Here is a 15,803-nt window from a genome sequence, read left to right on the forward strand (position 1 = left end):
ATCCTCACCCAGCGCTGCCTGGTTTGGGCCATCCCAAACGCAGCAGAGGAGAGAAGTCATTCCCCGTGGTGCTGCTCCCACCCCACCCAACCCAAAGCTGTGGGAGGAAGAGGCCAGGCAGGCGTCTCCTTGAGTTTGCTTCTTTTTTTGTTGCCTCTCCTCCTGCCGCTCTTTCCAGGGCCAAGGTTTCCAGGCGAGGTGTATGGCCGTTGGAGTGCTCCTCATCCCCCTGGTGGGACGGTGGGACACCAAGCAGATCCCACACTGACAGTGATCCCCGTGGGAGAGGAGAAGGCAACCCAGGTGGCTCCAGGTGCTCCCAGCAGCACGAGGTCAGGCAGATGCCACGGGGTGAACCTAGCTGGCTGCACCCTGCCCAGTGGGCACGAGGCAGCTGGTGCAAGCTACTGAAGGATAGGGAAAGGAAAGAAAAAGAAAAGAGAAAAAGAAAAGAGAAAGAGAAAGAGAAAGAGAAAGAGAAAGAGAAAGAGAAAGAGAAAGAGAAAGAGAAAGAGAAAAAGAAAAAGAAAAAGAAAAAGAAAAAGAAAAAGAAAAAAGAAAAAGAAAAAATGAGAGGAGGAAGAGGAGTAAATTCAAGGGTGTTGGCTGCTCTCATGTGGAAAGGAGAGGAGCAGCCCCAAGCACCCCATTCCCAGGCATGGCACATATTCCTGCTCAGATGGCGCAGCTTGTCCCCTTGTCCTGCCTCTCACCTCGAGCAGCCACGTGTGGTACAGACGAGCTGGCGGCAAACTGAGCCACGGTGAAAGTGGAAAGATGGCCATGATCACCTCCCAGCGCTGGGGCAGGATCTGCTGGATCTGTGCTCCTCCTTGCAAGGCTTTTGTGAACTGGCCTCAGCAGAGCACTCCGCTGGGGGAGCCGGTGGGTGAATTACCCCATGTGTGTGGGGAACAGAGATCACGGCCAGTCCGGGGGGAGCAGCCCAGCCCTCCCGCAGCCCCCCTGCTCCATCCCCCTGGCACCAGCCGCTGCTGCAGGCAGCCACGCAGGGGTCGGCATGCAGAAACGAGAGGGAAGAGCTTGATTTTTCTCCCAACATCTTTATTCCAGTGTAATCAAAAACCAATTAAGTTCCGATTAAAAGGCTTAATTAACCAAAAAATCCACACCTGTCAGCAGAGAAAACATCTCCATCCCTATATTGTCACCCAGCAGCACCTGCAGAACCTCTCTGGTCCCTGCTGCACGTGGGCCAGCAGGTACAAACCCCACGAGCATCGCCGTGCCTTTGCACAAATGGTGCTGGGACGGGCACACAGCAGAGCTGTTTGCTGAGCTGGATGGCTGTGCTTTGAGTGGTGCTAACAGGGGCATTTTAAAACAAACGCTGCCTTGCTGCTATGTGAGCACTTTGCTCCTGCCTAGCACTTGGTAACCGAAGCGAATGCAAACAGAAAATGGGCCGGTGCTGTTTAACCAGCACGAGACTTCCTCATCATCTCTGATGTTCACACACAAACACACACGTCAAATTAAAGTACAAATGATTTGTAACTTCAACAAATATTTTAAAACTGGAAAGACTGTAAGTAGAAGGATTGACTACAACAGTTGTGGAGTTCTCATGAACTTCCCCAGTCCCAGATGCTGCTTAAATACTGCTACGGCCAGGAGGTGCACACGCAGCCTCCCTCCAGCCCTGCTGGATGCAGCCCAGGCTCTGGCTCCTCTGCTTCCCCGGGCACTCAGCGTGCCCAGCACCACCGCCTGCTTTCTGTGCCACGGCCCCCATTTAGAAACGAAGGGTTTACATCCTGCTGCCTTCAGCATTTATAATTGCATGCGGCCTCCTCACACACAGCTTGCTGGGACAATAAGCGGGCAGCTGGCACGTTCTGGGTTTGAGGTCTGTGCCCTGACGTGGATGAGTGCAGGAGGGAGGCTGCCAGCTGCCACCAGGGCTCACGGGCCAGGTTCTCTGAGCAGCTCTTCAGCTCCCAGTGAAAAAAGGTGGGCCAGATGCAAAGGGGATGGGATAGGTGCACCGTTCCCATCTGGGAAGGGAGATCAGCTGCTCACATAGGGTTTGGATTGCTCTAAACATGTTTATCCTGCACAGTGGAATATAACCTGGAAGATCCTGAATGAGCTGGAAAGCCCGGTGGCCTCATGTCATCTGCTGAAATCCAGGCACGTCCCCGCTGTGTTCACCAGCATCCTGCCACGGGGTACCCTCGGAGAGCCCCAGAGCACCGCGCAAAGGCAGCTCCCAGCTCCGTGCAGCCTCACACGCTGCCAGCCTCGGAGGGTCTGCCCCACGGCCCACAGGGAGGCAATGGGCATGAATTAAAACACATGAAATGGTCTAAACATCAGGAACACTTATTCGTGGTGACTGAGCACTGGCACAGGTTGCACGGGGAGGTTTTGGGGTCTCCTTCCCAGGAGATATCCAAATCCATCTGGACATGGTCCTGGGCAACCCACTGCAGGTGGCCCTGTCTGAGCAGGGGCGTTGGACCAGGTCCACAGCCCCATTCCAGCCTCAGCTACCCTGTGATTCACAACGGTGTAATCACCAGGTCTGGGCACAGGGTAGATCAGTAAGGGCTTGAGATAAGGAAGAAGGTGTTGTCGCAGCGCTGGGATCAGGCAAAACATGGCAGGAGGAAACCAACTCATTATCTGCGTGATGACAAACAGGAGATTTGCCTGCTTTCATTTCACACTATTAAACAGAAGAAACCTGCCTACCCTTGTGGATCCTCTGTGAAATTAGAGCAGCTTGGGCAGGCAGGCAGACTGCCCCGTCCCTAAAGCCCAGGGCCTGGCTCGCACTGGAGACACCGCTCCTGGTGCAGCTGGAGCCGAGGAGCTGCTCCCAGGCTAAGCAAGGTGTTCTCAGAGCTTAGGACCCACACGCCTCTGTGCCCTGTGTCAATTTTAATTGTGGAGTTGCACAATGCCAGTGAGGCTGACACGGCTCCTTTGGGTGCAAGAGCCAAGCGGGAGTCACCATGCCCTGCCCTCCCGCTGGCTCCAGGGCTCTCTGCGTGCTGCACTGCTCTGCTCCCTGCTAGCTGCTGCGTGGGAGCCCACGTGTGGGTTATACGTACGTGCGATGCTCGTTTTCTGTGGGTCTGACGATGTATTTGTATGTGCCAGGAGAATAAGGCACAGTCTAGCTGCAGGATGAGGGAAGCCTCCCAAAACCATAAACAGAGTCTTTGGTGCAGTGTAATTACCGAGATTTCCTTTCAGCATCGTCACAGGCTATTCTGGTTAGGAAAGGAAAGTATTTCTCAGAGGCAGAACTGTCTAGGATGGAGTTTTATGTGCAGTGAGTTACATTTTCCTTCGCAAAAATCATGCCTATGTAAAGAGGCACATCAGATGTTGTGCCAGCACTGGGAAACAAAAGGTAAAAGGAATAATAATAATGCTAAGGAAATGCAGTATTATAAAAAACCCTGCAAGATTACAGTCTTTGAATGATGCTTGGCAAAGACGGCTTGCTGCCTGCTCTAAGTTGTGGCACAATAAATGAGTGCCATAACCTTATCAGCAGCCTCTCCCCCAGGGAAATGCCAGCCTGCACTGCTGTAGCAGACGATGCTGATCCCACCTTCTAATTAGAGATGCCGTAAGGTCAGATGTTCCTGAGCAGGATGTCTGCTAAGTCGCTGTAATGTCCCCGCGCAGAATCGGAAAAGGGTGGGGGAAGGCCAGTTCACATCAGCGACTGGAAAGGAAGAACAGAGACGTGGCAAATATCCAGCAGAAGGAACTCGCAGCCTCGGACACCATCACAGGCAAGGAGAACACCGAGCACCAGAGGCAGCAGGACAGCTCCGGCACCAGCTCTGCCCAACACTGGAGAATCGCCCCCACCGGGGGCTGGTACTTCCAGCTGGGTACTTGAGGCCACAGAAGATTCAGGCTCCAGTTTGTGGAGAAGCTTTTTGTCCCTTTGATATCTCATCACCCCCAGAGTCAGTACCAGACGCTAGCGAACAGACCCAGTGCTGGAAAGTCTGACACGCTTGGCAGGTCCCCAATAGGAAGGTCACGTTTGCTGTTTTGTGCTGTCCCTGATGCTTTCAGGTCACTCGATCCCAAAGGACAGCCAGGATCAGGACCATCATGAGCTGTTTTGTCTTACAGAGAAATTTCAAAAGCCAGGATATTAGGAACATTATTTCCACAGTACCAAAAATAATAAAGTGGCCCTCAGCAGTTCGTAAGCCAAACCATGCAGGCATGGGAGGAAGCAGGGGGAAAATCGTTGAATTACTCCAATGGAAACACAAGAGGAGGTGAAATGTAAACCTGCCCTGCTGAGTGGCAGGTAAGGCTGGCTCTCCAGGACGGTGACTTAGCTGAAGCACAAACCATTTCTCAGACCCACAGCCCACACCTACTCAAACCTGGGATGGAAGAAATACTCAGACAACAGAGTTCCAAAAGAAGATGCTGTATTTGTACAGGAGTTTTAAGCACTGATCGTTAAAGAACGACAAGAATCTCTGCAGTTTCTGCAGCTAGTGATGGCCCATCCAGAGCCAGAGGTGGCAACAGTGGTGGAGGGGCTTTTTGCCACCAGGGCCCTGGACAAAGGAACCACATCATCACCTTTTGGTAGCAGTGCCTGTGCAGTGCTGCCTTCCCTCACCATGCCCTTAAAAAAACTGCCAGACCTCGGCAGCTTCTGTGCTTGCCTGCTAAGGAATGTCTGGACCAAACACTTGCCTACAGAGCTGCATTTTCCTTCCATCAAGCTGTGACTGCAGAGGCAGTGGCTGCAGTGCCAGAGGCTGTCAGCAGCTACAGACAAACGAAATGTACCTGCCAGGGACGCTGTAAAGCAGCCAACATTCCTGGGGCTGTAATCCTGCTCTGCTGCGCTGTCTCCAGGCACACAGACGAGACACGGGGCTGGGGGAGGAAATTCTTAACCTGCGAGTGGAGGTGCAGACCGCCACAGCACACACATCCTCCGCCTCTGTCCTCTGTGCCCTTGGACAAACAGAGCCTTCTGGGGCCGAGGAAAAGAGGAAAGGATCCAGCACGCCATTTAATGCAGCTGTTTGGGGAGTGCAAAGCAGCAGCAGGGTGCCGTGACACTACATCGGTTTCAGTCAGGGCAGGAGGAGCTCGCAGACCCAGAGTCAGTGTACTTTCAGGTAACGACAGTATAAAACTGTCTGCACAACAGCAAAGTACACAGCGGGACATCGCACTCTTGTACACAGAAGCACTCACCGCAGGACAGGGAAGAGAAGACTCACTGGGAAGGGGAACAGATGTCAAAATAAGCACGCAGTCAGAACAGGATGCAGCAAAGCCAGTCACTGCTGCACTGCAGAGGTAGCATCCAAAGCAGGAAAATCCTCCTGAGACAAATGTGTCTACGGCTACAGGGAAAGAAGTGGCTTTAAATACCTCATCTGAAATCACTACAAAAACTCTTTGACCAGCAGAAAGTGCAAAAGATGAGGCAGCACAAGAAGAGGTTCTCATCTGGGCCCTGAGAAACAGGGAGATGTACTGACCCTGCAAGGGAACCCAGCACACGCTTCCCAGCGCTGCTTGAGCTGCATACCAAGCCGGGCTGCTGCAGTCCTCTGGCAGACACCGCAGCCGGAGCCGGACTCAGCAAAGCTGTGTTTGCCTTGGACTGCGACGGAGAAAGAAGCCCTGAGCCTTGGCAGGGCCCTGAGCTCTCTGCTACCACGGCTCGCTGCCGTGTCAGCCTGGGCAGGCTGGGGTTTGAGGCTGTGTGCCCTGCACTTCCAGTCCTGGTGTCAGCTCAGGGCTCAGCTCTCCCCAGATCTGCTTTTGAAAAATGTCGATGAGATCCTCTGCGTTTCATGTAGGCACAAATGAACCACAGTCTATGTTTTTGGGGCTTCAGTCCCATTGTTTCTATGCTCATACCTGCTTCGGTGCTGCACTGGGCTGGGGGGGGGGGGGGGGGGAAATCCAAGCCCAACCAAAAGGAAAGGAATAAATATCTCCTGAACCTGAATAATCCCACTGTACAATTTTCAGTGTGTGACTCTAAAAGCCGATCCTCTGTGTTCACTTTGATCAGCTGGCTTGAATGCTGAAGCATAAAAGGTCCAAAATACCCTTTGGTAGAATGTACCTCAACATTGTGACTTTGAACCACCTGAAGGGCTGGTTCATGCGACATGGAAAGATATATACAGCGTGAAACCATCCAAGAGGTACTTCCTTGATTACACTAAATGCTGGTTCCATGAGGCACTGATGGGTTTCACCTTTTGCATCAGAAAAAAAATCGTTAGCCCCTGGTGCCAGCAGGCAGACATCTCGGGTAGGATAACACTGCATTAACAAGGAACAACCTGCAAACCAAACCAGCTCAAACGTAGTGTAGGGGAAGGGGAAAGTTGAAGAACAATGTTTAAAAATACTTGCCTTTAAGAATTCAGCCCCTCCCACATTAACAACATCTAATTAAAGGGATCCAGCAGCTGTTGGCTCTGAGATACCTTTGGTCCAAAAGCATTAGGAGTCAATGCGTTTTTCTGACCAAGCCTTTCGGTCCTGGCTCTTCTGCTTTGCTTAGTCCTGCTTCTCTCCTTTGTGCTTCCAAGGGTAGATCAGCTCTCCAAGGAACAGCTTCTTGCAGAGGGATGTCCAGGAATCCTTAGGGTAACAGCTGTACGTAGGCAGCCTGTATGTCTGTACCACGCTGCCATATGACAGAGGGTTGATCTAGGAGGAGGAGAAAGAGGGACAGCAACAATGAAAATGCGTTGAAGCAGGAGGTGCGGGCAGTTGAGGCAGGCAAGTGTGACTTTGGTGTAGAACCAGCCTCTGTTGGAACATCAACACCACTACTCACAAAATGCCAAACTCCCTTCCTGGCTGGTCACATCTATTTAGCCTTGAACACTAACAAATCCAGCTTGGCAAGGAGTATTACTCAAATAATTTCCGAGCAGAGAAGCAGATGCGAACATCTGAAGGATTTGAGAGCGCTGCTCAGTTTACAAGGGTGTGGGGCTGTCACCTTGTTAAGGGGCTGCAGTGGTTGGAGAGATGCAATGCTCCTTTGGGGATGTACTAAGACTTGTAAGAACTATAATGTGTCACTTCAGCCATCTCTTTTACTGGCCTACTACTTCAAGCTGCTAAGCCCTCGGCCCACAGCTACACTTTGAGCTGAACCTGGTATCACTTATTCAGCACGTGGTGGAATCGTCTTCTAGCAGAGCAGTACACAGACCACACAAAGGGATGCTCATTACCATTCAAAATTAAGTCTCTTTGGCTGAATTCACAGTTTTCGATTTGATTTCAATCACCATCCCGAAAACGATCTGCCTGCAGTCCCTACCTACGTAAGCTTGTAGCCTCTGACTGCGGTCACAAAACTGCTGTGTTGGTCTTTTGGAAGATGGGGGAGTCAAACAGATCTGTTAGCTGGAGAAGGGGCAACAGAAGCACATGGAAGGATGTCCTCCTCTAGTGAAAGGGTCCACTTATGCTGGAACAAACCATGCAGATGAGTGAAAGAAGAAAGAGACTATAATTTGTGGTAGAAAATCCAGACATGAAAAGGATAGAGGCAGCAAAAAAACACACACAGTCACTACTTTGTCAGAAGCCGAATATTTCCTTTGCCCACTGAAGAGTGACCAGATTTCTGGGAGTTGGCTTACACCCCCAGTTTGCTTCACCTATCTGGTGTTCAAGAAGAGGGGAAGAATAAACTAAGAGACGGAGCTCCAGAAAACAGCAATTAAGCAAAGAGTTCACTAGAATTGGTCTCGGAGACCTTTGCCAAGTCTTTACTGTTTCAAAGTACAATACTGTTGAAGGACAAGGAGAAAATGCTTGTGTCCAGAAGCATCCCAAGAAGTTTAGGGAAAAAAAAAGTCGTAGCAGCAGCTCACAGAGGCTGAGAGAAGCCAAAGAAGAGCCAGTGGGGTCCAGCTGTGGGACAGATTCAAACAGATGCACAGAAAGCTGGTTCTGAATGCCATCAAAATGAACATTTGTACCAGAAACCCAAGAGCTGAGCTCATCCCACCTGAGGTATGTGTAACCCAAACTACCGCAGCTCATATTTCAAACACACTCCACAGCCTTATGGCCAAGGACTGACCACAGCATTTATTGGATGTTACGCATGACTGTAACCAACCTAATCACATCGTGGTCACAGACAGCTTAAAAAAAAAAAAGACCAAAGAAACCTTCCCCTGCTCCAATTAAAAAACACACCACCACTATAACCAGTAAAACTTGAGTAACTATTTCTGCTTATTTCATCAACTCTACACAAAACAGTATTTTGTAAGTGAGAACATACTGGAGGAGGACAGGAACTGCTGCTGTATGAGGGAGATGCACGGTGTACCTGCCCCTGGCTATTAGCAATGTGGGCTGGAAGGTTTGGACATGTTTATCCTTGAAAATCATCTCTAGGCAGTGATGATGCTGAGTGGTAACACTTGCCTACTGAGAAGTAACAGGAAATTTAAGCCCAGTGCAATATATATTTCTGTCTCTCCTATTATAAATGGAAACAACCAAAACAAAAGCAAATGGTTATTAGTGAAGTGGCAATACGAGGTCCTTTTATGCAATTACTACAGTTCAAATTTATATTATATCCTTATATTAATTTATATTATATCCTGATATAATGTGCTCCCCTTGTTTCATAACGGAACTGTTCCCTTTTCCTTTCCTCTTTTGCTTAACCCTTTTCAAAGCAACTGCTGTGAAAGATGACATTTCTGGCAGAAGATATACAGATGAATTAAACACGTCGTGTCTTCTCGCTGGGCTATCAGTCAGCTGAGCCACGCTGCCAGAAATATTTCTTCTTGTGTACCAAAATGAATGATTTTAAACACTAAAGAAAATACTGAACTATGTAAGAACTCCTGGAGAAATTAAGTAGCATTTGGGATGGAAATGTCATCCCCTACCCTCTGCCTGCCTATGCCTGGACTTTGCATTCCAGCGACACTACCTTAAAAGTCAAAATAATCCCCTGGCTGAACCACAAGCTGAACATGAATGCTCAAAACCAGCATTATTGATTTCTAATCCATTACCAGTGCCCCAGAGGGCAGCTGTGAACGTATCAGTCACCTGTAGCTTAAATCATTTGGGGCACAGTTACATGCATATGACCCTACTGCCATCACGCATGCTTCTACAGAGCCACCATACGGGGAGGGGACAAAGCCACGGTGCAATGTATAGAAAGGAGCATCAGCATGTACCATACATAAGAATCTTAGCATGTCACTTAAAAATAGGCTTTTTAGATTTTCCTCTCAAAAGACCTATCATAAAGTGGTATATTCAGCAGAATTTCTGACATAAGCTCATTTTTCATTTCCACCAGCACAAAGAGAACAAAAAAGTGCCTTTACTGATGCTGTGCTCATTATTATTTGAACAGAAGGCCAAAAGAGACATCCACTAAAGCACTTCCACATCTTGAAATGATGACTTATGCTATATTCTAGATAGCAAAAGGATCTTTCCGCAGTGGTCCAAGGAAAATTCATCATATTCATATGACTCACTGCCTCTGCTCTCTATCTAAGGCCTGATATTTTTCCTCTGGAGAAGCCATCTACCTTGGCTCACAAACACGCTGGTGCCAAACTGTCTGCTCAGCTGCTCCTGTGCCTCACCACTGGTGTCCACAGTTTCCTTTTTACGGACTCTTCTGGGCACGGAGAATGATAGATTCTGGTTCGTACACCACTGTCCTACTGGAACTAAGGAAGTGGGAAGACAGCATGCTTTGAAAATGCTGGTTTTGCCCCAGAAGACATCTGCGGAAGGGATCCCCTTTTGAATCACTGCTAGATGATGTGCCAGTTCTGTGCAGATCTGACCTATGCTGAAATAGGGCGAGGACTGGACCGCTGATTGAAAAAGCAAAAGAACTGGGAAGCCATGGTTAATTCCTTCCCACGCGTTCCACCAGTGTGCAAATGTTTTTTATAAATTCTATACACTGCCTCTCAGACTTTCCTCCTAGGAAGCAAAGAGCAAGAAAAGTCATGTTGTGATACAGGAGTAGTCCTGCAAAGTCAAGAAATAGTAGTTTCACAATCACTCATGAAAGCATAATGACAACTCCAATGCTACCATCACATCATTTCTTTTCAGAAAAATTTTGCTTTATTATATCTGGCGACAGAGCGTGGAAATGCAGTGTTACAAAAGTGCAGGTAACCTTTTCCTACACACCTTGCCAGAGTCAACTCAGGAGAGTAACAGGAGGCCCTTCCCTCTCTTCGCTCACCCATGCACTCATCCTGACTGCATCACAGAACAGCTATGACTTTTCAACACATCTGGAAAGGAAAATCTTTTCCCAGCCCTTCACTGTCTTTCAATCTGAATGGTTTTACTCACCTGCATAAGGAGTCGAAGAGGTTTTCCATCCTGCTGTTCCAGGACTCTGAACTTCACACCAGCTGAAAAGAAGCAGAACAAAGAAACCAAGTCCAGGCTAGAGAAAAGCCCATGCTATTTGCTGTTCAGCTCTGTTGGCTGAGCACTGATTTCCTAGAACTGGAGTTTTCCACCTTTCTTGATTTGTGAACCCTTACCCATTTTCAACAGGAAACACAGATTCTCTCTAAAAGGGTTTTACGTGTAATGACAAAGGACGTGTTTCTCATAGCTCCGTTAAAACCAGCCCTCTGACTTCCAGGTTTAAAATGCAGTCCTGAAGAAAGCACAAAGCCCAGAATCAGCCAGCCAGCACTGATGATGACAGGGTCTGCAGTAATCAGCCTCTGTTCCCAAACTTCCATCAGGATGGGAACTTCATGGGAACAGGAGGCAGAGATCACCATTAATTTTCACTCATGGGGGATACAGCGTGTCTGCAAATCTTTCAGACTAAGGGAGGAAAGTGGCTGGCCTACAGGCATTATAAACATTTCAAAGCACCCACTATCTATTAAAACCAGAATTCATATGTTTTTAACACACTACTAAGCCCATCAAACCTGCCACTTTTATATTCCCTTTTGGACTTGCTAGAGTCCCAATACTTTAAAGATAAATAAACATTTCGGATTCCAGTGGTGACATACTGCACATGAACACTGAATGAAATCCTTCAAAGATAGGTAACCATTACGTCTGAAGAGGCGTTTTTCTTTGAAAGATGACAAATCACAGAAATAAAACCAATTCATCTTCAGCATACCTGCACCAGCCAAGCGTGCCCCTGTCATTCCTTTCTACAGGTGAGAAGATGAGGCAGAGCAATGCAGCGAGCTGCCACAGATCAAACAGTGACTCGGGAGCACAAACAGAAATAAAGCTCTTCATCTGCGTAGGCACTGTCACTACAGTATCTATCTGACCCTTGCACATTAAAAAAAATAAATTCTTTCTTTCTTTCAGCTTTGAATTAACTGAAATTATATGGTTTTATTTGTCCTTTAGGGAGCGAATGCTCTTGTCTAGCAGAGAGCTCTTCCCAAATCACAATGCCTTCTTTGTACAGGGCAGAGAGGAATTATCTCTGTTTTGCTGGGTTATACCGAAACACGGGCTTCAAAAAGATGTTGGAGTACCCTGGGTCTCAACAAGTAAATGTGCTGGAAGAGAAAAAGTCTTCAAAGTGATTCATTGAGTTCTGGCTAAGAGGAGGTGTCTGAGGCATTCCAGGAACTTGTCTTCAGGCAGGCAATTTGTGAGAGAGGGAAACAAGCGGGCACTGAAGTTTCAGGTGGGTGGCCTAGCACTCTGCAGGCTTGTTCTAAGACCAGTCCATTAAACCAGCAAATGCCATTTCTCTAAGTCATGGCCACACACACCCCTTCCACAGATCTTAGTCTGGAGAAGAGGAGGCTCAGGGGAGACCTCATTGCTCTACAGCTACCTGAAAGGAAGGGGTGGGGAGCTGGGGGTCGGTCTCTGCTCACAGATAACCAGCAATAGGACCAGAGGGAATGGCCTCAATTTGTGCCAGGGGAGGTTCAGGTTGGCAATGAGGAGACATTTCTGCTCAGAAAGAGCAGGCAGGCACTGGGACGGGTTGCCCAGGGAGGTGGTCGGGTCACCGTCCCTGGGGGTGTTCAAGGAAAGGCTGGACGTGGTGCTTGGGGACATATGGGTGATAGTGGTGGTTGGGGGATGGTTGGACCACACGATCTTGGAGGACTTTTCCAACCTTAATGATTCTGTGCAAACTAACAGTCTCTTGATTTAAGCACAGGAAGGTACGTCTGAATATGAGGGGGCACTTCCTTACTGGGCAGGTGACAGGGCACTGGGACAGGTTGCCCAGATAGGGTGTGCAGTCTCCTTTCCTGGAGATACTCAAAACCTGCCTGGATGCCGTCCTGCACAACGTGCTCTAGGTGATCCTGCTCTGCAGGGGGCTTGGACTGGGTGATCTTCAGAGGTCCCTGCCGACCTCAGCCATTCTGTGATTCTCTGATTATTTAATTGATCAAGAGTCTTAAACTTTATATAAGAAAATACAGATTTATTTTAGAATAACCTATAAGCTATAATGCTCAGAAGCCTCTGAGCAATTAATTTCACAGACAGAGCAGGAAGATCTTACTCCAGATCTTCTCTTCTCCAGCAGAGAAGAACTCTCAGCTATCCTCTGAAATTGCTAGCCAGTTCCAGAGCTCACGGTTCAGCATTTTTTGTACACAGCCATCACCAATAGCACAAGAGAGGTAAGGACATGACCCCATTTGTTTTGTTTCACATGACAGTGCAGTAGAGCAAGCTCAGTGCTTGTTTGTGTTCCTGTTATTATGGAGGCAGCACTCAGACAGGACCTACAGAACCATCCTGAGAGTGCCAGAGCTTGCCCCAAAGTTTGTGATGTGAATCAACACTGGGTGAGAGTGAAAGAGAAGTACTGAAATGACCTGTTCACAGTCAAACAGTGCATTACTGACTTGGGTGTGGGGCAGCCTGGGAAGCCTGGACCTCATTGCTACGCCTTACTTCACACTCTAAATCAGCATCACACTGTATCCATCCCAACCACCGTGTCATCCCTCGAGCTGACACTGGCAGTCAGAACTCTTGCACAGAGGACATCAGCTTTGATGTAGCTACAATAATTTTTTCAAATCCAAAGAATTTCACATCATGAGGGGAAAGAAAATACAGATTTAATTTCTGGTGCGTGGATTTAGATTGTACATCTACCTTGGCCCAGGCTTCATCAATATCAGATTTTGTTAATTCAGAGGCTGAGTCAAGGAACTTTGAGTCCGGACGCCAGCACTGAACTGAGATGAACTTAAACAATGCGCCAAACCCTTGCTGATAGGAAAAGCTATTCATTTGTTTTGGTAGAACCATGTTGATGGTGCTTGTAAAATCAGCAGCCGTAACATACACCAGAAGACTTCTAATCTGAGTCTGAAAAGGGAGGCAAAATCTAAGCATTGGGGACATCAAGTGATGTGTACTCTCTAAAGTCCTTTGAATTTGATTCAACTGCTCCATCTGTCACCATTCCAATTCTGTTTTAGATTCTGGTGCAGGCTGCAGAAATTCTCAGAGATGCCTCTTCATCTAGCAGACAGCATGGTATTGCAGTGTTCTCTTTCTTAAAGTGTTTAAGAGAAACAAACAAATAGCCAGCAGCAAAAGTTTGGTAACAAAAAACTGAGCAGACAATCCTCTACCTGGGTGGAGGCTTATCACCCTGCAAAGGGTGGCTGGCTTACCAAAACTGAGAAGTAACCCCAGACTGATGAGAATATAGGGGCTTACAACTCTCAGAGGCATCAACATCTCCTTCTAAACTATGACCTGCTGTCTACCGGATCAGTTTTCTTCAGCAGCATTTCCTGTTCTCCAAAAGCAGCTCTGAAAGGCTAAGAAGCTTCTAGCAGGAAATTCATAGGAACATGCAGAAAGCACGCATGGAAAAACAACAGCCTTGGTAACATCGCTCAGCTCTACCTTCCCAAAATCAAACCTGGCACCACTACAACATACAGAGCTGTTACCAGTTCCCTTAGGCTTCCTTTACTTTTGATGACTAGCTTTCTTTCGATGATGATAAAGCTTTTTCTTGTTTTTAAAACTCCCACTGCATGCTCTTTAAATGGATGGAAGATAATGATTTAGACTGGCCTGGTTTTAACTGGATCAACTCTATCTACTGACAGTGAAATCCATTTCAAAATGATCCCTTACTCTGATACTAACCATGGCTTGTTGTCAAAAGGTGAGAAATGATAAATAGTTTAAAAATGGTGATAGGTTAATCTCAAAAAGGGAATGATTGTCTGAAACCTCCCCAGACCTCTGAAGTTGAACCAAACATCTCAGTTCAGGACTTCAGTTTGTAAAGTCAGCCGAGAACTGGAGCTCCAGTGATTCACATTCTGTCAATCCAGCCCACTGAAAGAGCAGACTTCCCAAGTATTTTTGCCATTTGTTTCATAACCAAAACACACCAGGTTAACACCTTGTTTACCTCTCAGATGTTTTACCTGGCCTAATACACTAGAACTGAAATTAAAAAAAAAAAAGAACTGATTTGAATGGTGTTTGCTTGGGTGTCGCTTTTTGTTATCACAGGCTTTGTAAAAGTGCTCGTGATTCTGATTCAGCATCAAATGTTTTTCCACTGACATTCTCATCGTGCTCTTGCAGGAGCTATTTAACAGTATGGACAACAGAATGACTTATGCCTTGGGTTCTTTCCCAGCCCTCTGCATCTTTCTATTTAGAAGCTATCCATTCCATCAGAATGAAATGCGTAATGCAAAATCCGTGACCTTTTGCATATCTAGTGCTGAAGGACTTACCTGCAAGTCTGTAGGATCTGCAGAGCCGAAGGATGATCGAATAAAGAGGCAGAGAGTCAACCAGATCAACTAGCAAGTGTATCAGGCCTTGCACAATCACCACCAGCAAACGGAGCTACAGAAAAAGTTTAATAAGCAAATCTCAGAGAAACAGGAGATGTAACCCTTGAAAACCCATGAGTTAATCTGCAGTCTGACATTGTGTGTAAGCTAAAGCATCCCAAGGTGGGTCTGATGTCTAGACATGCCCTGCATGATGTTCTTTGACCATCTCAACTTTCAACTGTCAGAGCCTAAGAGGGAGAATTCAGGCTTCCATTTCTAGTGAACTCCATCAGTGAATGCAAATTTCCCACTCTCCAGCAATGAGCTGAAGTAGCTAATTTCTGCTTGAAGAAACCCCGTGTAGAGTGTTTAAGCAAAAGCAAAGCAGTCAAAAATGAGCTTTCTGCTTAGTGCTTTGTGTCCCCTGACTAAAGCACCTCCTTTTGTCAGACAGCATTTATTTTTGCTGTCAAGCTCATCTGAGAAGAGAGAGCTCATAAAAGATGTTGAAATCATGTGAAGGCCTCTGTCTGTGGAAAATTTTGCTTCAGGCAGGCTGCAGATACGACTGGTTGTATTGGGGGAAGAAAGGAAAAATAAAGAAGTCCAATCCTCCAAGCAAAGCCTGGCTGACAGCATTTAACACAGAAGGTTAACTTCTTGAAGAAGTTATTCTGGATCAAACTAGAGGGGTCGTCACCCCAGACATGGCATGGAAAGATTAAAAATAACTTCTGGGTGAAGGAAAGCGGGGGAACAGCATGTCCTGCTGACCTGGATTTGCTGGGAATTCCCTTTGGAGAAACACAGACACGTATCCTGAATTCCACTTGCTTGGCCTACATGGGTTGTGTGAGAACCCTTCCTGTACACTCAGATAAATCTTGGATTCTCTTTGTGGATGACAGTAAATGACAAGGAAGCATTAAAAAAAAAAAAAAAAAAAAAAAAAAAAAAGACCTCAGAAGA

General features: G+C 47.3%; 1 protein-coding gene across 1 annotated transcript in view; it reads right to left on the reverse strand.

The window, feature by feature from the left end:
- Window positions 1–4,422: 4,422 nt before the first annotated feature.
- Window positions 4,423–15,803, reverse strand: part of PIGQ (phosphatidylinositol glycan anchor biosynthesis class Q) — a 33,849-nt gene continuing 22,468 nt past the window's right edge. The window contains exons 9-11 of the mRNA XM_032197840.1: window positions 14,790–14,904; window positions 10,390–10,451; window positions 4,423–6,708 (exon numbers count right to left, since the gene is read on the reverse strand). Coding sequence (XP_032053731.1) covers window positions 6,556–6,708; window positions 10,390–10,451; window positions 14,790–14,904 — 330 coding nt within the window. The 3' untranslated portion in view covers window positions 4,423–6,555. The remainder of the gene's footprint in view (window positions 6,709–10,389; window positions 10,452–14,789; window positions 14,905–15,803) is intronic.

This window comes from Aythya fuligula, chromosome 15 (genome assembly GCF_009819795.1).
Source record: "Aythya fuligula isolate bAytFul2 chromosome 15, bAytFul2.pri, whole genome shotgun sequence".
Lineage (NCBI taxonomy): Eukaryota > Metazoa > Chordata > Aves > Anseriformes > Anatidae > Aythya > Aythya fuligula.